At 40.0% G+C, this 25,155-nt stretch overlaps 1 protein-coding gene across 4 annotated transcripts in view; it reads left to right on the forward strand.

The window, feature by feature from the left end:
* Positions 1 to 25,155, forward strand: part of pcnt (pericentrin) — a 210,193-nt gene that overhangs the window by 104,145 nt on the left and 80,893 nt on the right. For all 4 annotated transcript variants that reach the window (XM_059967417.1, XM_059967418.1, XM_059967419.1 and 1 more), the window contains exons 27-29: positions 3,143 to 3,305; positions 4,562 to 4,768; positions 18,396 to 18,628. In XM_059967417.1, the coding sequence (XP_059823400.1) occupies positions 3,143 to 3,305; positions 4,562 to 4,768; positions 18,396 to 18,628 (603 nt within the window). The remainder of the gene's footprint in view (positions 1 to 3,142; positions 3,306 to 4,561; positions 4,769 to 18,395; positions 18,629 to 25,155) is intronic.

The raw sequence follows: 25,155 nt of genomic DNA on the forward strand, positions 1-25,155 counted from the left end.
TCTGAGTAAAGAAGTTCCCCCTCATGTTGCCCCTAAACTTTTGCCCCTTAACTCTCAACTCATGTCCTCTTGTTAGAATCTCCCCTACTCTCAATGGAAAAAGCCTATCCACATCAACTCCATCTATCCCCCTCATAATTTTAAATACCTCTATCAAGTACCCCCTCAACCTTATATGCTCCAAAGAATAAAGACCTAACTTGTTCAACCTTTCTCTGTAACTTAGGTGCTGAAACCCAGGTAACATTCTAGTAAATCTCCTCTGTACTCTCTCTATTTTGTTGACATCTTTCCTATAATTCGGTGACCAAAACTGTACATGGTACTCCAAATTTGGCCTCACCAATGCCTTGTACAATTTTAACATTACATCCCAACTCCTATACTCAATGCTCTGATTTATAAAGGCCAGCATACCAAAAGCTTTCTTCACCATCCTATCCACATGAGATTCCACCTTCAGGGTACTATGCACCATTATTCCTAGATCACTCTGTTCTACTGCATTCCTCAATGACCTACCATTTACCATGTGTGTTCTATTTTGATTAGTCCAACCAAAATGTAGCACTTCACACTTATCAGCATTAAACTCCATCTGCCATCTTTCAGCCCACTCTTCTAACTGGCCTAAACCTCTCTGCAATCTTTGAAAACCTACTTCATTATCCACAATACCACTTATCTTAGTATCATCTGCATACTGACTAATCCAATTTACCACCCCATCATCCAGATTATTAATGTATATGACAAACTACATTGGACCCAGTACAGATCCCTGAGACATACCACTGGTCACCGGCTTCCAACCTGACAAACAGTTATCCACCACTACTCTCTGGCATCTCCCATCCAGCCACTGTTGAATCCATTTTACTACTTCAATATTAATACCTAATGATTGAACCTTCCTAACTAACCTTCCGTGCGGAACCTTGTCAAAGGTCTTACTGAAGTCCATAAAGACAACATCCACTGCTTTACCCTCGTCCACTTTCCTCATAACCTCTTCAAAAAATTCAATAAGATTTGTCAAACATGACCTTCCACGCACAAATCCATGTTGACTGTTCCTAATCAGACCCTGTCTATCCAGATAATTATATATACACTAAATATATATTTAGTGGCCAATTTATAAAGTTCACCTGTAAACCTGCTCTTTAATACAAATATCTAATCAGCCAATCATGTGGCAGCAACTCAATGCATGAAAACATGCAGACATGGTCAAAAGGTTCAGTTGTTGTTCAGATCAAACATCAGAATGGGGAAGAAAAATCATCTGACTTTGACTGTGGAATGATTGTTGGTACACGACTGGGTGTTTTGAGTATCTCAGAAACTGCTGAATTCCCAGGATTTTCAGACACAACTGTCTAGAGTTTACAGAGGATGACATGAGAAACAAAGAAAAGACATCCAGTAGGCAGCATAGCTGTGGGTGAAAAGATCAATCCAACCTTGTGAAGGCTGAATGTAGTACGTTAGATTGCAAGTGAAATTTTGCTTCATCTGGAAGGACTGTTTGGTTCTCTGGATGGTTAAAAGGGAAGAGGTTAAAGGACAAGTGTGGCATCTCTCATATTTATCTAGGAAAGTGCCATCATGGTCTTTGAGGGCAGAAGAGCAGACAATGAGTTACAAAGGACACAATTCTTTGATTAGAAGTGGCAGAAATCATGAAGTGTGGTCCTTTGAATGCAGCAGTTGTATGTTGAAAGGAGAGGGGCCAGGGAGTTCTGTTTAGGAGGAGTAGGATTGAGAAAGGAGTTGCAGGATATAAATGAGATGTGATCAAGGGTTCTGTCAGCTATGGTGTGGAGAAGTTGTGCATATGCTCCAAAGGTGAGACTTTGTAAATGGCTGCAAAAGGTTCTAATTGGTTAGTTCCTGACATGTTTTCCTTCTTGCTGAATCATGTTCCTTTTAGTTCTATCCCATCTTTCCTCCACGTCCAGTGCTATAGTTTGCATTTTTTTCCCAGTTCTGATAAATGCATTAACTTTGAGTGTCTTTGAGGCATTAACTGTTTCTCTTCCTAGCATTATTTCTCATTGCCTCCAGTCTGAGGCAAGGGTCTAAAATGTGGTTATTTTTTCCACAGAAAATACTTGACTTTTTTGTCGCATTCCTAGACCAGTGACATAGACAATAATTTCATTCTCTAGCATTCTGCTGCATGATACCTGTTAACTCATCACCTCATTATAATCAGTTTTATATGATACAACTCTCGACCACTTCAGTCAGCTAAATTGAAAACGCAGCCAGATATCTCGAATAGGAAATATTCTCAGGTAGCATACACGAATCCCATCATTTGCCAGCATTCAGTTTCTGAGGAATTTATATCCAGACTACCATTGCCACTTCCTAGATAGCCAGGTAGGAAGGATGTCATAACTTTGGAGAAGGTACAGAAGAGGTTTACCAAGGTGCTGTCAGAATTAGAGGACATGTGCTGTAAAAGGAGTTTGAACAAATTTGAGTTATTTTCTCCAGAGTAGCAGAGGCTGAAGGCTGATCTGATAGAGGTTTATAGGATTGAGATGTATAGATAGAGTAGACAGTATCTTTTCCCCCAGGGTTGAAATGTCTAATACAGTGGGCATGCATTTAAGGTGAGAGATGGCCATTTTAAAGGAGATGTGAGGGACAAGTTTTTTACGGGGGGGGGTGCCTAAAATGTGCTGCCTGAGATGATGGTTGAGGCAGAAACATCAGGAACTTCTAAGAGACATTTAGATGGGCACGTGAATGTGAGGAAAATGGAAGGATATGGATATTGTGTAGGTATAAAGGATTAGTTAGCTGGATATTTGATTACTAATTTATTTGGTTCGACTCAACATTGTGGGCCATAGGGACAGTTCTGTGTTCTATTTCCCTAGATTCAGATTGCCAGATTACTTTTTTACAATGCCAAATTTTGGATAGGTCTGTAAGCTAGACTCTACAAGACACTGAATTAAACTGTATTAACAATTTAAGAATTATTAGGTAGAAAATTATTTCAGCTTCCTGTTGGATTTAGACTTAGTGTGATACTGTGGAAACCTGTGCCAGACATTGCCTTTTAATAAGTTAATGTTCAGCATTTGCCTTTTGTTAATTTGATACATCTGTTCTGGTACAGTTGATGCAAAATTATAGGATCCAAGAACATGAAGAAGGTTTCATGCCTCAAAGCATAGACACTGTGGAGCTAATTGGCAAACAGCACCAAAAATTGATAGAACATCTCAATTGTGAATCTGAGGCGAAGAATGAACTGGTATTGGAGCTCCACAAAGCTGAAGGTAAGATTGTGAATATGAGAAACATTGTTGCTACAAGTATGGAGAACGGAATTTTTAAAATCTTGTGTTTGAATGTATGCTTTTTCTTTACTATTGAATAACTAATGGAACTAAATTTGTTTGTCCCAGATTAATGTTGAGTATTTGATTGAATTCAGAGTTCGAAGTTGGCAACTTTCTTATTCTGCAGTTTGAATTCTCCATATTATTATCGTTGTCACACATTTTATTTCCTTATTTATTTCTGCTTTCTCAATAGATGCCGTACATATGACATGTGCAGTTTTTCATTGATTCTATTGTACTTTTGTTTACTGTGAATGCTTGCAAATGTTGGGGTAGTATATGTTGATATACACACACACACACACTCACACACTCTCTCACACACACACACACACACACACACTCACTTCAGTTTAGAATGCATTTTAGATTCCATGCTAATTGGCTAATGAAACATATTCCCTAGAAATTGTATATGTTGGCAGTAGCATGGAATAAGATTTGTGAAGGGAGGGTAAAAATGGAAATGCAGGGTCTCCAGCAGCTTATGTATTCTTTTGAAATCTGCAAAACTCAAACCCTCAACAAATTGGCATTTATATTTATCAAACATTCACCCAGCTTTTCTGGACTGGGATTCAGAATCCCATTTAATTTATGCCAAAAAAATGCTCTCTCCTGACTTTACTGCTCATGTCACAGACAGCAGAGGCAAATATTGGCAATAGTTAGACAGACCAAGATGAGAAAGCTGTTGAAATCTTTAAGCTGTTGTATCCAGTTGGTGGCCCATCCAAAAAATTGGAATAAATGGTAGTTAAATTGTTTTAAAGATGGCAAGTAAATTCATCAGGCGTATGATTTTATTTTGGTGCCAGTCAGAAAAGTGGTGGTACAGAAATCGCTTGCATTAGGGTAATGGCTCTGTCCTTTGTTAACACTTTGCAGCATTTTCATCAAACTGGAGCTTTCTACTTGCTATACAGATAATTATACCAAGAAAGTGACAAGTATGTTAAATTTTTAAAAGTTGAATCCATTTCCCTTATACATTTATTTGTTGTTGTTTGAATCCTTCAAATCTTCTTTATCAACTTCTTTTCCTAATTGTATGTTTTTTTCCTTTTTGATTTTAAAAAAGGGTAATGGAAAAACTTTCTCCATTTTAAAAGCGTTTCACCTGCCATAATTTCTAATGACTTTGTTTATTCAATCCTGGCTTGCTTAGATCCTTTCTGTTATTCCTCCAGGTCTGATTGACGGGTATGTTGCCGAGAAAGCACTGCTAGAAGAAGCTTTGCAGAAGAAGGAAGAATCAGAACAGCACTTGGCTGTACAGGTAGAACTCCTAGGCAAACAACTTGATGAACTCAACCAAGAGAACATTCAGCTGTGTGAGGAACGTGATCTGCTACTGCGCCAGAAACAAGTCATGGCTGGCAGTGAAGTAGAGCGTGGTAAGAACCATCCTCTAGCTGTTGATTACTCAGTTTACGATGTCCTACACACTTACCCAGTTTTTGTTCCTGATTGCTAAGACAAAATGACCTTTAAAAGTAAAAAAAAATGTGATGTTTTATCTTATGCAGAACTTTTCCAGAACATGAAGGACCATAAGACATAGAAGCAGAATAAAACTATTCTGTCGATTGAGTCTGCTCCACTGTTCCATAATGGCAGATTTATTATCCCTCTTAACACCATTTTCCTACCTTCTTTCTTCTCTCCCACCCCCACCCCCCCAATAACTGTCATGGTAGCATGGTGTTTAGCTCAACGCTGTAACGGATTAAGGTGTCAGAGTTCAGAGTTCAATTGCAGCATCCCCTGTGAGCATGTGCATGTGGGTTTCCTCTGGGTCCTCCAGGTTCCTCCCACAGTCCAAAGACGTACTGGTTAGTAGGTTAATTCGTCATTATAAATTGTCGCCTGATTAGGTGAGGGTTAAATCAGTGAGTTGCTGGGCAGTGCACTTCGAAGGGCCTGTTCTGTGCTATTTCTCTAAAATCAAATAAATCCTTTGGCGCCCTTACTAATCTAAGAACCTGAAAGCCACTGTCTTAAGTATCTCCATTTACTTGGCCTCCACAGCCATAAGATATAGGAGCAGAATTCAGCCCATTAATTCTGCTCCACCATTCCATCATGGCTGATCCCAGATCCCATTCAGCCCCATACACCTGCCTTCTCACCATATCTTTTGAAGCCCTGACCGATTAGGAAATGGTCAAGTTCTTCCCTAAATGTACCCACAGATTGACCTCCACTGCAGTTTGTGGCAGAGCATTTCACAGATTCACTACTCTCGGCTAAGCGTCCATTGTTAAGGACCTCTAGCACTCAGGGCCTGTCCTTTATCATTAAGTAGGAGGTACAGAGGCCTGAAGGTACACACTCAGCGATTCAGGAACAACTTCTTCCCTTCTGCCATCCGATTCCTAAATGGGCATTGAACCCATGACAGTACCTCACTCTGTAAATGCATATTATTTTAGTTTTGCACGATTTTTAATCTATTCAATCTACGTATAATGTAATTGATTTATTTATTTAATATTATTTTATTTTGTTTTTTCTTCCCCCTTTTGTGTATATATTGCTTTGATTTGCTGCTGATAAGTTAACAAATTTCACGTCACATGCCAGTGATAATAAACCTGATTCTGATCTGGCAATGAATTCCTCCCACTTCCTTTTTAAAAAAACCCTATTAATTTCTCCTCTTTAGAGATGTCCTTGTATTCTGAGGCTGTGCCCTCCAGTGCTCAATTTCTCCCAGTTTAGGAAACATCCTCTCCATGTCCACTGTTTCTGGGTCTTTTTAAGTAAATATCGCAGTGGAATAAACCATACATCCATCAATATCAGTCCATTACTGCCTTCAATTTGATCAGCTCTGGGGTTGCAAATCATATGTTCATAATCCTTATTCTTGATCTGCTGAAGTGAAGCAACCATGGCAGAATTCTGTGAGATAAAGAATGTCAGAGAAATGGACTTTGTAAATTATGATAACTACTTCCTTTAATAATAATAATAACATTCTGCATCACACTAACAGAATACATGGGCACTGACCCAACAAAAAGGCCTACATACCAAAATAAAATACGTCATTGAAGTTTGCAAAAGTTGTTAATACAATATCATATTATCACCATATTTGGGAAAACATTTGACGAACTACACATAATAGCATACTACATTGCATTAACAGCAGTACAGTGCAATGGCTCCAAAACAGAGGCACTCATTCATAGAACCCCGAAACTGAGTAATGAAATGAAAACACTGAAATGTCAGAAGAGAATACAAGACAAAATTAAAACCTTAAGTACAGAAATAGTCCACCGCTGTAGATTTCTATGTTCTATGTTCTAATGGAGTATAAAAAAAGTTAAGGGAAAAACTAAGGAAATACTAAGGTTCATGCAAGATACAATCAACCTAACAAAAGCATTGTAGAATTTATAGATACACTAAAATAAAGCTTGGTGCTTACAAAGCCGGAGTAAATAGATACATGAAATATGCCAGACAGAAAAAACACAATTATTAATTTGGGAACAATGAAAAAGATTTGTACAAGAAATTGAAACTAAATTTAGCGCACCAAAATGTCACCAACCCTAGCACAGAATTACCAACAACACAAAGATGAGAACTTCTGGATTAATATCTGGTCAAGTAGGGTGATGCACAATCAAGAAGCGAGCTGGATTAGGGAGGGAAAAGAATGCACACATACAATTGAAGAAATGCAAATACCTTAAGTTAAAATGGATATGCTAAAAGTGGTTTTTAAAAAATAACCAAAGCTGGGAAAAGTACTGGCAGTGATAATATTCATAATTATCAGTATAAAAAATGACTTGTTCTTATCCATTGCTGTTAATACATATCAATAATTTTCTTAAAAATCCTGAAGAGGTGCCCAAAGTTTTGACTGAAGGTAAAGTATATCTTTTCTAAAGAAGAAATCACAAATGACCCATCAAAATATCATTCTATTATTTGTTTACAAACAATATATAAATTGTAACATCATGTAACTCGCAACTAATCACCACTCACTTAAATAACCACAATATACAGTACTTACAGAAGAGCAGAAAGGATGCTGTAAGGGTATGAAGGGATGTAAAGAAGAACTGTTAATAGATTCTGTAGTTCTAAGTCAAGTCTGGTGGAAAAAGAGAACTCTTTCATGTTGTCATAGTGACTACCAAAATGCATTTGATACTGTTCCATACTCCTGGTCAATTGAATTCTTAATCTATATGAACCTTGCCCAATACTTGTGAAATTCTTACATTATCTGATAAAGCATTGGCATACTATAATCACCCTATCTGTTAACAACCAGAAAAGAACAACTACAATTTTCAAACTAAACAGAGGCATTTATCAGGGTGACTCTCTAAGCCCACCATGGCTTTCTAATTTAAATCTTCTCTCTAATTTACTGAACCAGACAAAAATAGGGTATCAAATCTGAAACAAATTATGTACTCCATCAGTAAAGCACAGACAATTAATTCAAGTGGTAAAACTATTTTTGAAAGGTATAAACATGAGCCTAGGACTAGATAAGTGCAGAACATTAAACATAAAGGTGCAATAGAGCTAGTAGAGCAGCAGAATACAATAGATGGATATGAACAAGCAAAAAAAAATCATAGTGCCTTAAAAGGAAAACTTTCAACAGAACTGAATTCAAAGCTCAAAAAAATCTGCCAAACAGAGCTCAATAGTAAAAATATAACACAGGAATAAACACTGTCACTATTTGCATATTAATATGTATAATATCTTGGTCTGAAACTGATCTGGAAAGTTTACAAAGAAATACAAGAATTGAAATGACAAATTTTAGAAAATAAAACCTAAGTCCACTTAAATGCACTTCATAGGACGTGAGAAGGAAGAGGAAGAACAGACATAATTTGCACAAGTCAAATTATACTTCTAAGGATATACTTTCATCAATAAAAACTGGAATCAACTCTCCATGCAAGCATATGCAATTCTGATAAGTACATACCACTAAACTTAAATTTAAGCACAACTCAGAAAAATGAAGAAATTAGCACTGTAGAAGAAAATATCAACCAATGGAAGATCATCAGCCTCCATGGAATGATCTGAGCAGACTAGATGTTGACAAGGAAGTGTTGAAGTTGGAGACCTCTTCTCAGAAATAGAAAGGTTCCTTGTGACAATACTGGACCAGGAAGTTAACATAGGGGAAAAAAAAATCAAAAATACATAATAAAAGACTAACAAATTCAAGGCTAAATGCAGAAAACACCAAAAGAAGCTGGAAACAATCCAATACATTCTAGGATCCTGCAGCAGTTTAACTCAATCTGTTTACTTATACAGGCACAATCAAGTGGCAAACACGATTCACCGAAATCTTATTTTTAAAATACAGACTCATAGAAATAACCATACCTTGGTATAAATGCAAGCCTGAACCAGTCTTAGAGTCAAGAGTCCTACAATTATATTATCACTGATCTATTGTTACAGTTAGCACAATCCATAAGAACACAATGGATACAATATTACAGGAGAAACAAGCAACAGCAATTTAATAGATTTAGCCATTCCAAACACATAACATACTGAAGTCAGTAAGTGAAAAACACCAGAAATGTGCTGAATTAAAAAGGGAAATTCAAGGACTTTGAAATGTGAATGGGGTATACATTGCCCCAGTGGTAATATCTACAACTGGTGTCATCCCAAAGTCACTACACAATAGCATTAAACATTTAGGCCTACACAGCAACATCTATGTAAATTTTCAGAAAGCCATAATGCTAAACGTTATTCAATAGTCAGACAGTTCCAAGCAATTGTGTGTGGTTGGCTATGCCATTACCTCAGGTTTGACCAGTTTGAGCTGAGAAAAAACAGAAATAATAATAATAACTTCATACATACAATAATAACCTTTCATACATGAAGATGCAGGTTCAAAATGCTTTACAGAGATTGTAAAAATACAGCAATATAGTCATTAAAAAGGTGAGATAAAATTAAAAATCTTAAGTAAAAACATTTAGAGTACAACGTATTCAAATATATATAATTATATAAATATAGTCAACATCAGCAGACATTAATTCTATAAGTAGGCCAAATTAACAAGTACTTAGAAGTGTTTTAAAATATTCCACAGTGTCAGCTTGGCATACGTCAGTTGGTAGAGTGTTTCGTGGTTTTGGTGCATAAGAGCAAAAGGCCACATTACCAGTTCTTGGCATTAGGAATACCATGCAAGCTAGTATTCCCATGCCACAAGCGACAGGTCACACACCGAAGATTTTGCTTTAAAATAGAAAAAAATCTGCCTCACAACAAATGAGAAAATCTGCAGATGCTGGAAATCTGAGCATCTGAAAATGGAGGGGGTCGTTGGAAGTTGGGGGGCATTACTGGAAGTTTGAGAAATCAGTTTGAGGAATCATGTTCATGCAATCAGGTTGGAGGCTTCTCAAATGGAATATAAAGTGATATTACTCCAACTAAATGCATCCTCATCACCATACTGGTTTTAATTCCACTTCCCATTCCCATTCCAATATGTCCAGCCATGACATCCTTTACTGTCAGCTTTCCTTTGCTTTGGTTGGAGAGTCTGGTCTAGTCGTGGTTACACAGGAAAACTTAAGTATCTCATAGACTGAAGCTGCCTCAAAATTCAGGAAGTCTTCTGAACGGCAACAACTCTCACTTGACCATAAGGCTATGAGGCAAAGGGAGCAGAATTAGGCCATTCGGCCCATTGAGACCATTTCATCGTGGCTGATTTATTATCCCTCTTAATCATGCTCTCCTGCCTTCTGCTATAACCTTTGACACCCTTACTAATCAAGAACCTATAACATCCACTTTAAACATGCACAATGATTTGCTCCCCACGTATTCCCCACACTCTACTAAAGAAATTCCTCCTCATTTCTGTTCTAAGGAGATGTACAGTGGCATGTACAGTGGCATGCAAAGGTTTGGACACCCCTAGTCAAAATTTCTGTTACTGTGAATAGTTAAGTGAGTAGAAGATGAGCTGATCTCCAAAAGTCTTAAAGTTAAAGATGAAACATTCTTTTTAACATTTTAAGCAAGATTAGTGTATTATTTTTGTTTTGTACAATTTTAGAGTGCGGAAAAAAAAAGAAAGGAGCACCATGCAAAAGTTTGGGCACCCCAAGAGTTTTGAGCTCTCAGATAACTTTTACCAAGGTCTCAGACCTTAATTAGCTTGTTAGGGCTATGGCTTGTTCACAGTCATTGTTAGGAAAGGCCAGGTGAAGCAAATTTCAAAGCTTTATAAATACCCTGACTCCTCAAACCTTGTCCCATCAATCAGCAGCCATGGGCTCCTCTAAGCAGCTGCCTAGCATTCTGAAGATTAAAATAAATGCCCACAAAGCAGGAGAAGGCTATAAGAAGATAGCAAAGCGTTTTCAGTTTGGTGTTTCCTCAGTTTGTAATGTAATTAAAGAAATGGCAGTTAACAGGAATGGTGTAGGTCAAGTTGAGGTCTGGAAGACAAAGAAAACTTTCCGAGGGAACTGCTCGTAGGATTGCAAGAAAGGCAAATCAAAACCCCTGTTTGACTGCAAAAGACCTTCAGGAAGTTTTATCAGACCCTGGAGTGGTGGTGCACTGTTCTACTGTGCAGCAACACCTACACAAATATGACCTTCATGGAAGAGTCATCAGAAGAAAACCTTTCCTGCGTCCTCACCACAAAATTCAGCATCAGGAGTTTGCAAAGGAACATCTGAACAAGCCTGATGCATTTTGGAAACAAGTCCTGTAGAATGAAGTTAAAATAGAACTTTTTGGCCGCAATGAGCAAAGGTATGTTTGGAGAAAAAAGGGTGCAGAATTTCATGAACAGAACACCTCTCCAACTGTTAAGCACAGAGGTGGATTGATCATGCTTTGGGCTTGCGTTGCAACCAGTGGCATGGGGAACATTTCACTGGTAGAGGGAAGAATGAATTCAATTAAATACCAGCAAATTCTGGAAGCAAACATCACACCGTCTTTAAAAATGCTGAAGATGAAAAGAGGATGGCTTCTACAACAGGATAATGATCCTAAACACACCTCAAAATTCACAATGGACTACCTCAAGAGGCGCAAGCTGAAGGTTATGCCATGGCCCTCACAGTCCCTTGACCTAAGCATCATCGAAAATCTGTGGATAGACCTCAAATGAGCATGCAAGACGGCCCAAGAATCTCACAGAGCTAGAAGCCTTTTGCTAGAAAGAATGGGCGAAAATCCCCCGAACAAGAATTGAAAGGCTGGTTACAGAAAGCTTTTAATAGTTGTGATACTTGCCAAAGGGGGTGTTACTAAGTACTGACCATGGAGGGTGCCCAAGCTTTTGCTTTGGGCCCCTTTCCTTTTTTGTTATTTTGAAACTGTAAAAGATGGAAATAAAAAAGTAATCTTGCTTAAAATATTAAAGAAATGTGTCATTTTTAACTTTATGCCTTTTGGAAATCAGGTCATTTTTCACTTGCTTAGCTATTCATAGTAGCAGAGATTTTGACCGGGGTGCCCAAACTTTTGCATGCCACTGTATGCTGAGGCTGTACTGCCCACTATGGAAAATATTCTCTCCATGCCCACTCTATCCAGGGTGATTTTCAATAGGATTTCCTCTCATTCTTATAAACTCCTGTAAGTATAGGCCCAGAGCCGTCAAATGCTCGTCATATGTTAACTCTTTCATTCCTGGGATCATTCTCCTGAACCTTTCGGTGGTTTCCAATGCCAGCACAGCCTTTCTTAGAAGAGGGAGCCAAAACTGTTCCCAGTACTCCGTGTTTCCTGACCAATGCTGTATAAAGCCTCAGCATTACATCCTTGCTTTTGTATCTTCTTCGTCTTGAAATGAATGCTAACATTGCATTGCATTTGTTGGGTGTGTTTTATGGTCCCAAATGCACTGCGAGTGGATTTTGCAGTTGGAAACAGACTCTGATCAGCTACCCTATATTTCCTCTTTTGTCATTCCTCAGCCTTCTTCACTCCAGGGAGAACAGACCCAGTTTATCCAATCTATCACCATAACTTTGTCTCCCATGTCACAACGGCATGCAGTTTGTTAAGTTAATTGATCATTTTAAATTGCCTTGTGTAGGTGAGTGTAGAATCTGCGGCTGTTGATGAGAATGTGGGGAAGAATTTAAAAATAGGATTAATGTAGAATTGGGGTATATATATATATAAAAATGGGTAGTTGATGATTGGCATGGGCTCCATGGGGGTTAAAGGCTTGTTTCTGTGCTGCATCTCCCGATGACTCTACATGTCCTTATGTAGCTCAGTGGACAGTGTGTGATATTTGTTCCATGTAGGTGCTTGGTTCCTGATGTAACCTGTGTCTTGTATCCTCACTGGTTAGTATTTTATATTGCTCTTTATATAATGTAAGCGTTAGGATGATGTCAGCTGAAAGTTGAGGAACTAGTTCAATTAAACTTTCTGGATCTACCTAGGACCATTGCCTGCACCTCTGGGCAGGAAATACAGCCACAATTTATGTGGAAAGTTAGCTTTGGTAAATCAATCGGGTTGATGAGCCAATACAAAAACTGTTGTAATCTTTGTTTATTATGATGGCCTAATGATTTGTACTTCAAGTCAAGTCAAGTCAACTTTTATTGTCATTTTGGCCATAACTGCTGGTACAGTACATAGTAAAAATGAGACAACGTTTTTCAGGACCATGGTGTTACATGACACAGTACAAAAACTAGACTGAACTACGTAATAAAAAAAAAACAGAGAAAGCTATACTAGACTACAGACCTACACTAGATTGCATAAAATACACAAAAACAGTGCAGGCATTACAATAAATAATAAACAGGACAGTAGGGCAAGGAGTCAGACCAGGCTTCGGGTATTGAGGAGTCTGATAGCTTGGGGGAAGAAACTGTTATATTGTCTGGTTGTAAGAGCCTGAATGCTTCGGAGCCTTTTCCCTGACGGCAGGAGGGAGAAGAGATTGTATGAGGGGTGCATGGGGTCCTTCATAATGCTGTTTCCTTTGCGGATGCAGCGTCTAGTGTAAATGTCCGTGATGGTGGGAAGAGAGGCCCCCTGATGATCTTCTCAGCTGACCTCACTATCCGCTACAGGGTCTTGCGATCTGAGATGGTGCAATTTCCGAAGCAGGCAGTGATGCAGTTGCTCAGGATGCTCTCAATACAACCCCTGTAGAATGTGATAAGGATGGGGGTGGGAGATGGACTTTCCCCAGCCTTCGCAAAAAGTAGAGACGCTGCTGGGCTTTCTTTGCTATGGAGCTGGTGTTGAGTGACCAGGTGAGATTTTCCGTCAGGTGAACACCAAGAAATCTGGTGCTTTTTATGATTTCTACTGAGGAGCCGTCGATGTTCAGCGGGGAGTGGTTGCTCCGTGCCCTCCTGAAGTCAACAACCATCTCTTTTGTTTTGTTCACATTCAGAGACAGGTTGTCCGTTAGCTGCTGCACCTCCTCTCTGTAAGCTGACTCGTTGTTCTTGCTGATGAGACCCACCACGATGGTGTCATTGGCGAACTTGATGATATGGTTCGAGCTGTGTGTTGCAGCACAGTCGTGGGTCAGCAGAGTGAACAGCAGTGGACTGAGCACGCAACCCTGGGGAGCCCCCGTGCTCAGTATGATTGTGTTGGAGATGCTGCTCCCGATCTGGACTGACTGAGGTCTCCCAGTCAGGAAGTCTAGGATCCAGTTGCAGAGGGAGGTGTTCAGGCCCAATAGGATCAGCTTTCCAATCAGTCTCTGAGGGATGATTGTGTTGAATGCTGAACTAAAGTCTGTGAACAGCATCTGAACGTATGTGTCTTTTTTGTCCAGGTGGGTTAGGGCCAGGTGGAGGGTGGTGGCAATGGCGTCATCTGTTGAGCGGTTGGGACGGTACGCAAACTGCAGCGGGTCCAGTGAGGGGGGCAGCAGGGCTTTGATATGCCTCATGATGAGCCTCTCGAAACACTTCATGATGATGGATGTAAGTGCAACGGGACAGTAGTCATTTAGGCAGGACACTGAAGACTACTTCGACACAGGGACGATGGTGGCGGCCTTGAAGCACGTTGGAATGATGGCACTACTCAGGGAGATGTTGAAGATGTCAGTGAGAACATCTGCTAGCTGGTCTGCACATCCTCTGAGCACTCTGCCAGGGATGTTGTCTGGTCCAGCAGCCTTCCGTGGGTTGACCCTGCACAGGGTTCTTCTCACGTCAGCCACGGAGAGACACAGCACCTGGTCATTCACAGGAGGGGTGGACTTCCTTGCCGCCATGTCATTTTCCGCTTCAAACCGGGTGTAGAAGTTATTCAGCGCACCTGGGAGGGAGGCATCACCTACACAGTCAGGTGATGTTGTCTTGTAGTTGATGTCCTGGATGCCCTTCCACATGCGCCGTGTGTCGCTGCTGTCCTGGAAGTAACTGTGGATTAGCTGGGCATGTGCACGCTTTGCCCCTCTGATGGCTCGGGACAGTTTGGTCCTCGCTGTTGTTAAAGCTGCCTTGTTGCCTACTCTGAAGGCGGAGTCGCGGGACCTCAGCAGCGCACGCACCTCTGCGGTCATCCATGGCTTCTGGTTGGCACGTATAGTGATGGTCTTGGACAGAGTAACATCATCAATGTACTTGCTGATGTAGCTGGTCACTAATGCCGTGTACTCCTCTAAGTTGGCAGAGTCCCCATCGGTTGCAGCCTCTGTGAACATGTGCCAGTCAGTGTTCTCAAAGCAGTCTTGAAGAACAGAGATGGCTCCTGCTGGCCAGGTTTTCACCTGTTTCTGAACTGGTCTGGAGCACCTGACGAGCTGGTCTGTATGCTGGGATTAGCATAACAGAGATGTGGTCTGAGTATCCGAGGTGGGGGCGGGGCTCTGCCCGGTACGCGTCGGGAATGTTTGTGTAAACCAGGTCCAATGTGTTCTCCCCCCTCATTGCAAAGTCCACATACTGATGGAATTTGGGAAGCACTGACTTAAGGTTCGCGTGGTTAAAATCACTGGCGACCATCAGGATGTACGTTCTGCAGTTCGCTAATAACCCCGTACAGTTCACAGAGTGCCTCCTTAGCATTAGCGCTGGGGGGAATGTAGACACCGAATACAAGGACAGAGGTGAATTCCCGTGGCAAATAAAATGGTCTGCATCGAACTGCCACAAACTCCACTGGCGATGAGCAGTGTCTGGAAACCAGCACAGAGTTCTTACACATTCTGTGTCGATGTAAACACAGACATCGCCACCGCGGACCTTACCGGAGACAGCTGCATCTCTGCCCGAATGAAACAAAGCTAGCCCGTCTAGCTGGATGGCAGCGTCCGAAATCCTATCAGTGAGCCGTGTCTCTGTGAAGACATATGCGGAGCAAACTCTGTACTCCCGCTGAGTATTACGTTGGAGTCAGATGTAGTCCATTTTATTGTCCAGGGAGCGGACATTGGAGAGTAAAATGGACGGGAGAGCCGGCCGGCTAGGGTTTGCTTTGAGCCTGGCATGGACCCCTGCCCGTTTGCCTCACTTCTGCTTCCTCGCACATCGCTTTCGACATCTCCATCTCCGGCTCCCAGCATCAGGCAAGTCCGAGGATTGTAGGCCCGTTCCCCTCAGCAAGTCGACGTCGCGTAATTCAGCCAACAGATCTTTGTGGAGGTTTGTTTTTGGGCGATCTCTGTATTGTAGTAGTATCTGGCGATCTGTTATCCATGTGCCCTAATCAAAAATAGTGTATCAAACTTAAAATAGAAAATTAAATTAAAGTAACACCAGGTCTGAAAGGCCGCTGCTGCCGTGCTGCGCCGCCTCAAACAAGGCATATTAACCCTAGCCTCATCATGGGACTATTTACAATGACCAATTAACCTAGTAACTGGTATGACTTTGGACTATGGGAAGAAACCTATGTGGTCACAGGGAAAACATACAAACTCCTCACAGGCAGCGTTGGGAATTGAACCCGGGTTACTGGTACTGTGAAGCGTTGTGCTAACCACTGATACCATGCCGCATCAACTTTTCAATTATCATTTAAAATCTGGATTTTGTTTTAGATTTCAACGATCTGTTTTGTTGAATGATTCCAATGTATGTGCTGTTTTCCACCAATGAATATGCAGCTCAAGATATTAGTGCCAAATTTACCAGTTTGTTTACTGCATAGTACTGAGCCTGTGCATTGTATTTTGTTTGTGATGGTTATCTTCTCTCAATTCTTTGTTTCTCAGGCCACCAAACTCAACCAATAATCAAAAGGGATTCAGGTTTGTCCCTTTTTGAAAGGAATGTTTGGTCTGTATTGAAATAAAGTGGTATTGGAATGTTTTTTAAAGCATTTTATTGTTTATGATCTGTTGCCAAATTGATCAGGTTGAATAATTTCAAACTTTTTTAAAAACTCACTATGCCTGTGAAATGCTGTGCATGTGCAAGTTAAGACTCCAAGCATGGTGTGCCTCATATTTTGTGCCCATTTTTGATTTCATTTTACCATTTGTGTACATTTATATGAAACTTGTGCATTGCAGAAGTCACCACTTTTAAATTTGAAGTGGCACAGCTAGCCTTGCACTCTGAGTACAGTATACTGTTGTATAGATTGGACCACTAAGATCATTAAGCTTTTTATTTCTGTTTAAGTGCTGGAGAGAAGCATTAATTACATGTTGAAAAGTACATACAAGTTGAATTTTCTGTTGCATTCCTTTTTTCTTTACTATATTCTTGCTGATTCAAGCATTCACTTAATCTGAGGAGTACTGGACAATTCTGTTTCAGTCCTTGTCTATAAAGTGCAACATTAGCTTGTTTTACAACAGAGAGGAGTCTTTATGTTCTATTGGAAACGTGCCTATAGATAAATCCCAGTGTTATTAAATGTGACTTGGTTCTAAATGTATAACTGAAAGTATGAATTCATATTTCCAGTTATAAGTTGGAAACTAAGTTATATTTACCAGTATTGGGAGTTCTCATACGTTCTTCCTACTGCATCGCATGACCTAGTCTGGACCTGGTTAAGTATTTGGGGTATAACCCTCCTTGTCATTATCATTTTCATAATGCCTTGTGCCTTGCTATGTTTTTGAGCCTCTTTGCCTGCATTCCAGTAGGAAGGTCCTACTGTGCTGTGTCCATCATCAAAATCAAGATGCACAACTTTCCAGCCATGAATATTTCCATTATGGAACAAAAATGCATGTATTTTATTGTTTCTTTCAATGCTCATGGTTAAATTATGGTAACAAATGGGATAAAATAGTGCGATACCTAGCAAATAGCATCTGCTAAACACTGGAACAATAAAGGAACTTAAAGGAGACATAAGAGACTACTGATATTGGAGTATGAAGCAAAATGCAAAACATTGGAGGAACTGAACAGATCAGGCAGCAACTTTGGAGCAAATTGGGTAGTCAGTGGTTGGGGTCAAGACCTTCATCTGGATTCGTTGACTAGAAATGTCGACTGTCCATTTCTCTCCATATATGCTGTCTCACCTGCGAAGTTCCTCCAGAGTTTTGTGCACCGCTTCTAAATAAAGCCACCCAGACTGTTGTGCTTTGGGCAAAGCATCTACCTTTTGCAATGTTTTGAAAGAGGTCTCAGCTCATAAGAAGGAATAAGCAGGGTTGTGGTGTAATCCCAGTGTATGCAGTCATTTGAAGGGAAAAATATAGACCAAGTGTACAGTACTTGCTACTCTTTGGCATTTTCCAGTTGGTAATTTGTTTTGATCTTGGCTTTCTTCCCGCAGGTACATTGGCAATTCCAATATATATTTAAGGCTTTAATAATTGGGGAAATTTTCCAGCTGTAAATACTATAATTGTGTTTCTGCTTTAAACATTTGTAGTGCACTGCTGTGGATGAAACTAATAAAGCAATATTCAGTATGAATATTCAAATTTTATTGTAGTGTGACTTCCAGAGTTTCACATTGTAGTTTAGAAGATGATTTGGTTAGCTGCCATTTGGTTCCCATGTATCTTACACTAACACCATTTTTTGCTGTGTTCAGGATTACTGGAGGAGACGGAGCGTTTGACCAAGGAAAAGCTGGATATCCAGTGTCAGGCAGACAAGGATCGCGCTGATCTCCTATCGAGGACAAAGAGGATGGAGGTGGAGTTGGAGGAAGAGACCAGCCGTAATATTGAGCTGGCTGACAAATGGCACCTGGAGGTTACCGACTTGCAGCAGCAGATCCAGGCACTGGAAAAGCAGCTGAAGAATTATCGACAGTTCATGGATGTAAGTAAAAGAGGATGTCAATTGTGATCATTATTAAACATGTTTCGATTACATATTCAGTATTAAGTGCAATGGCGTAGAGTTTGCTTTGCAACAAGAGAAACATGTTAGTTTGCTTCTTAAATCATTAAAACATTGTTGTCAATTTGAAAAGAAAGGAAATGAACAATCAGAGACCAAAATGTGGAGAGATTGGTGTTACCTGGTCAGGACTGGTTCTAAGGCAAACTGGAAAGCTTGGTTTGCTAAAATTTGAATTTATTGATTCCTGAGGGCTGTGATGTTCCAAGTCAGTTGTCCAGATTACATTGTTGGAATGGTGTAAGGACCATAATCGCAGTATTGAGAGAGGAAGGGAAACTCAAAGGTGGAAGTTCAGGAGCGAAAAACGGCTTGTTAGTTAATTTGTTGGTGGCATTATATTAAAATAAATCTCAACTACGTTTCAAGAAATACTCTTTATTCTTCTGTTGTATCGAAGCATCTGTTAAATCTATCTGAACCACCAGGCCTCAAACTATGGTAGTCCCTGACAATGTGTCAAAACTGCAGTGGATCAGACCATGAGAGATATGAGCAGAATTAGGCTATTTGGCCCATCGAGTCTGCTCCACCATTCCATCATGGCTGATCCAATTTTCCTCTCAGCCCCTTTTATATCCCTGACTAATCAAAATCTTATCAACTTCTGCCTTAAATATACATAAAGACCTGGCCTCCAAAGAATTCCACAGATTCGCCACTCTAGCTGAAGAAATTCCTCCTCACCCCCATTCTAAAAAGACTTCCCTCTAATTTGAAGCTCTCTGAAAATCCATTAGCTTGAGTCCACTTTCTGATGGAGAGATGAAACTACTGTCAAAACATTTTGAATATTAAAATTGTCTATTTTAAATAAAGAAACCAGTATACTGCGATATCTCCAAATAGAATTAAGTAGGAAAGCAAACCAGAGAGGTTCAGTAAAGTTGTCATGATATCCATGTAATAAGCTAATGAACACTGAATTCAAGCTCCCCATAAATACATCACTTTTGCTTAAAAGTGATATGGAAGAAATTACAGGAGATCTGAAGAGTAAAATTTTCATTTGTGATGGGTGGTGATTATCTTGAACAAACAGCCAGAGATAGATACAGTTACGATATTTAAAAAGCATTTGGGCAGATATAAGAATCAGTATCAAGATCAGGTTTAATATTACTTAATATCGTGAAATTTGTTGTTTTGTTGCTGCAATAGATTGTGATACATAAAAATCCCTATAAATTACAATAAGAAACATATATAAAAATTGAGCTAAATCAGTAATCCAAAGGGGAGGAAAAATAGTGAGGCATGGGTTCATTGTCCATTGAGAAATCTGATTGTGGAAGGGAAGAAGCTGTTCCTAAAATGTTGAGTGAGTGTCTTCAGGTTCCTGTACTGCTTTCTTGATGGTAGCAGTGAGGAGGAGGCATGTCCAAGGGGGGGTTGGGGTCCTCAATGATGGGTGTTGCCTTTTTAAGTGGACAGAAAAGTGTAAAGAATTGTGGTCCTAAGGCTGGCAAATTGTATTATCATAGGTAAACATTATAGTCAGCAAGGACAAGATGAGTCAAAAGAGACCCTTCCTGTACGATACAGTGCTATGGCTGTCCTGTTATAATGACTAAGCTGTTTACCTTTTTACTTATTTTGCATGATCAGCTCTACGCCATAGAGTGCAGTGAAAATTCACTAAGCTGGTTCCTAAATGGCAGGTTTAGAATGCTGAGGCTTGCCCATTATTCAATTCTTATTAGAAAAATAACTGGTGATCTCATTGAAATTTAGCAACTCTTTGAATGGTGAATGCACAGAAGATATTCTTCGAGGCTGAGGAGTCCTGAACCAGAGATCTCACTTTGTGAATAAGAGTGAAGTGAAACAACTTCTCTCAGCATTCTTGGATTTCTTTGCACTGGAAACTCATTAATGAGTTCATTTGAAACTGATCAATAGATTTTTCAATATTGAGAGAATTGAAGGGTGTAGTTAAAGTGCTGGAAATGGCAGAGAGAGCATTCAGCAGTATAGCATAGGAATAGGCCCTTTGTCCTACAGTGTCTGTGCTGACCGTGATAACAAGTTGTTAGTCCATCCTGCCTCTCTAAATGCCACTTTTGTATCTGTTTCTACCACCATCCCTGAAGCTTAATTCTAGGTACCAACCAGTCTATTTAAAAAAAAACTTGCCCCACACATCTCTTTTAAATGTTCTGCTCTTATCTTAATAGTTATGCCCTTTCGTATTTAATATTTCTGCTGTGGGGGGTGGGGAGTCTCAGATTCTCTGTATCGCTCATAATTTTAAAGACAGCTACCAATACCCCCCTCAGCCTTTGATGCACCAGAGAAGACAATCCAAGTTTATCCAATCTCTCGTTATAGCTTATCTAATTCAGGCGGCGTCCCAGTGAACCTCTCCAAAGTCTCCATATACTCTTTCTAATGTGGCAACCAGTATCGCACATGAAGCTCCAAATGTGACCACTGCATCCTAACTTTCTGATGATGAAGGCAAGCATTTCAAACAATTTATCAACCTATATACTTTTGTGTCACTTTCAGGGAACTTTGGGCGTGGGCATTAAGCTGTACATCAGAATTCCCCCAGGTCCTGCTCTTAATTTTTCCCTTCCATTTGATGTCCTAAAATACAACATCTCAAAATTGTCCAAATTAAGCTCCCATCAGCCATTCTCTGCCCTTATCAGGAACTAATCTATATCATGCTGTATGCTTTGACAACCTTCTTCACTACCAACAGCTCCACCAATTTATGTGTTGTCTACAATCATACTGATCAAATTATCTACAAACCCCATTTCCAGAAAGGTTGGGATATTTTCCGAAATGCAATAAAAACAAAAATCTGTGATATGTTAATTCACGTGAACCTTTATTTAACTGACAAAAGTACAAAGAAAAGATTTTCAATAGTTTTACTGACTAACTTAATTGTATTTTGTAAATATACACAAATTTAGAATTTGATGGCTGCAACACACTCAACAAAAGTTGGGACAGAGGCGTATTTACCGTTGTGTTACATCACCTTTCCTTTTAATAACACTTTTTAATCGTTTTGGAACTGAGGATACTAATTGTAGTAGATTTGCAATTGGAAATTTTGTCCATTCTTGCTTGATACAAGACTTCAGCTGCTCAACAGTCCGTGGTCTCCGTTGTCTGATTCTCCTCTTCATGATGTGCCATACATTTTCAATAGGAGATCGATCTGGACTGGCAGCAGGCCAGTCAAGCACACGCACTCTGTGTCTACAAAGCCACGTTGTTGTAGCCCGTGCAGAATGTGGTCTGGCATTGTCCTGCTGAAATAAGCATGGACGTCCCAGGAAGAGATGTCACCTTGATGGTAACATATGTCTCTCTAAAATCCTAATGTACACCTCAGAGTCAATGGTACCTTCACATACATGCAACTCACCCATGCCGTGGGCACTGATGCACCCCCATACCATCACAGATGCTGGCTTTTGCACCTTTCGCTGATAACAATCAGGATGGTCGTTTTCATCTTTGGCACCGAGAACTCGATGCCTGTTTTTTCCGAAAACTAGTTGAAATGTGGACTCATCTGATCACTGCACATGGTTCCACAGTCTTTTGGTCCATCTGAGATGAGCTCGGGCCCAGAGAACTCACCGGCATTTCTGCATAGAGTTGATGTATGGCTTCCTCCTTGTGTAATACAGTTTCAAGTTGCATTTCTGGATGCAGCGACAGACTGTGGTAAGTGACAATGGTTTTCCGAAGTACTCCTGAGCCCGGGTGGCTATAATTGTCACAGTAGCATGACGGTTTCTTAGGCAGTGCCGCCTGAGGGCTCAAAGATCACGCGCATTCAACAGTGGTTTCCGGCCTTGCCCTTTACACACTGAGATGTCTCTGAACTCTCTGAATCTTTTCACAATATTGTATACTGTAGATGTTGAAAGAACTAAATTCTCTGCAATCTTGTGTTGGGAAATGTTCCTTTTGAACTGACTAACAATTCTCTCACGAATTTTGGCACAAAGGAGTGAGCCACAACCCATCCTTGCTTGCAAAGACTGAGCCTTTGATGGACACTACTTTTATACCCAGTCATGATACCGCACCTGGTACCAGTTAGCCTGCTTAATGTGGAGTCTTCCAAACCGGTGTTACTTGAATATTCTGTGCACTTTTCAATTTTATTTTAACTCTGTCCCAACTTTTGTTGAGTGTGTTGCAGCCATCAAATTCTAAATTTGTGTATATTTACAAAATACAATTAAGTTGGTCAGTAAAACTATTGAAAATCTTCTCTTTGTACTTCTGTCAGTTAAATAAAGGTTCACGTGAATTAATGTATCACAGATTTTTGTTTTTATTGCATTTTGGAAAATATCCCAACTTTTCTGGAAATGGGGTTTGTAAATACTTGTCAAAGTTATGTATCACAAACAGAGCTCCCAACATTGATCCCTGAGGAACATCACTGGTCACAGACATCTAATCAGAACAACACCCTTCCATTACTATCCCCTGTCTTGTCAGGCCATTTCTAAATCCATTCTACCAAGTCACGTAATCCCATACATCCTATTGTGTTTTAGTGTTCAATAAGGGGCCTTGTCAGATATATTAATGAAAGATCAAGTAAACGTCAGTCCTCTTCATCATCACTTCAATATACTCAATCAAGTGTGTAAATCCTATCCCTAAAAATCCTCTCCAGTTGGTTCCCTACCACTGATAGATACTCTGTTGATCCCAGAGAAAATTATACTGTCACGGTAGCATTATAACTGAACAGATATACAAATATTAGAAGAGGAAAAAAAAGTTACCTCAGCTAACAGGAGGGGTCATCACTTCCCCAGCTATAGGTTGACTCATCATAGAGCCTAATGGCTGAGGGTAAGAATGATCTTGTATAGCACTCTTTGAAGCAGCGCAGTTGTTTTAGTCTGTTACTAAAAGTGTTCCTCTGTTCAGCCAAGGTGGCATGCAGAGGGTGAGAAACATTGTTCAGAATTGCCAGAATTTTCTGTTGGGTCCTTTGTTCTACAACAGCCTCCAGTGTGTCCAGTTTGACTCTGATAACAGAGCCTGCCATTCTAATCAGTTTATTGATCCTGTTGGCATCACTCATGTTGATGTCATTGCCCCAGCACACCACCGCATGGAAGATTGTACTGGCAATAACAGTCTGGTAGAAGCTTACTAGTGTATAATTTCCTGAATTGTCCCCACTTTCCCTCCTCAGAATTCTGCAACAGACCTCGCCTGTGATTAGAGAGGACACAAAGACCTTGATCAAGTCCTCTCTTGGTTCTCTTAATAACCTATAAATGATCTTATAGGCCCTGGAAAGTTAGCCACTTTATTGGTTCTTTATTGAGCCTTTTGAAACTCACCAGCACACCCCATGCTGATCCCACTGTGCTTTTCCTTTGAGAATACAAATGTAAAGTACTTGTGTAGTATCTTGCCCACATCCTCTGGTTCAAGAATTATTATGGTTTTGAATCCTCCATACCTTATTTTTTCCCAAAGAATATATAGCCTCTTTATTTAGTCAGTCATACAGCTCAGAAACAGGCTCTTCAGCCTATCGCGGTTCACAAACTATTAGTGATACATTTATACCATTCTTCTTGTCTCTCTATTTACTGACATCCCATCATCTCCCCTGCTAAATCCTGTGGTTATTTTGTCACTCATTTACACCGATGGAAGTTGAGAGTAGCTAGTTAACCTCCCCACCAGCAATATCTGGAGAAAGCCAAAGCACCCAAGGAAAGTCCATAGGGTCATGGGAAGAAGCTGTAACCTGCACACATGGTACCCATGACCTGGATCCAAGGCTGTTGAGGCATTCCTCTTATCCAAGCTAAACCACTCCATATTTCCGGTGCTGAAAATCATTTGCTGTTGCTACCTCTGTTGTGCATTTATCAATGAGGCTCAGTTTTGTTGCAGTAATCCTTTACTCGTCTCAAAGCATCACATCCACCCTACTAACATCTTGTATCAAATGCAAGTTTTGAAACTGTTTCCAATTCTAACCACAAATCATTAAATAGTGATTTAAACAAAACTTCCAGCATTATTCTGTTACGCTAATTTCCTCCTTGCATCAATCTGGGTGTGTTGGTAAGGATTTCCCCCATAATAACAGACCACTGCTGGAAGTCCAAACCATATGTTTGAAGTCTCTGGATTTATCCTAAATTAATCATTTTGGGATTTTGTTAAATAAATTAGAAATTGCTGATTGGAATCGGCTATTATCTGAACTGGTGCTGGTAGGGTAATATACTTAAAGAGGGAGAAAGATAAACTCTGGAAGAACTCAGCAGGATTGGGACATGCATAGTTTTGAACGGAAATGTCAACATGTTCTAATGCCTCCACAGTTCTTATTTGACCCAATGAGTTCAGACAGCTTTTGCTCCAGATTCCAACATCTACAACCCCTTGTGTCTCCTGAGGATAGGGGCTGAAGGATGAAT

The sequence above is a fragment of the Hypanus sabinus genome, chromosome 4 (assembly GCF_030144855.1).
Source record: "Hypanus sabinus isolate sHypSab1 chromosome 4, sHypSab1.hap1, whole genome shotgun sequence".
NCBI classification, from domain to species: Eukaryota; Metazoa; Chordata; class Chondrichthyes; order Myliobatiformes; family Dasyatidae; genus Hypanus; species Hypanus sabinus.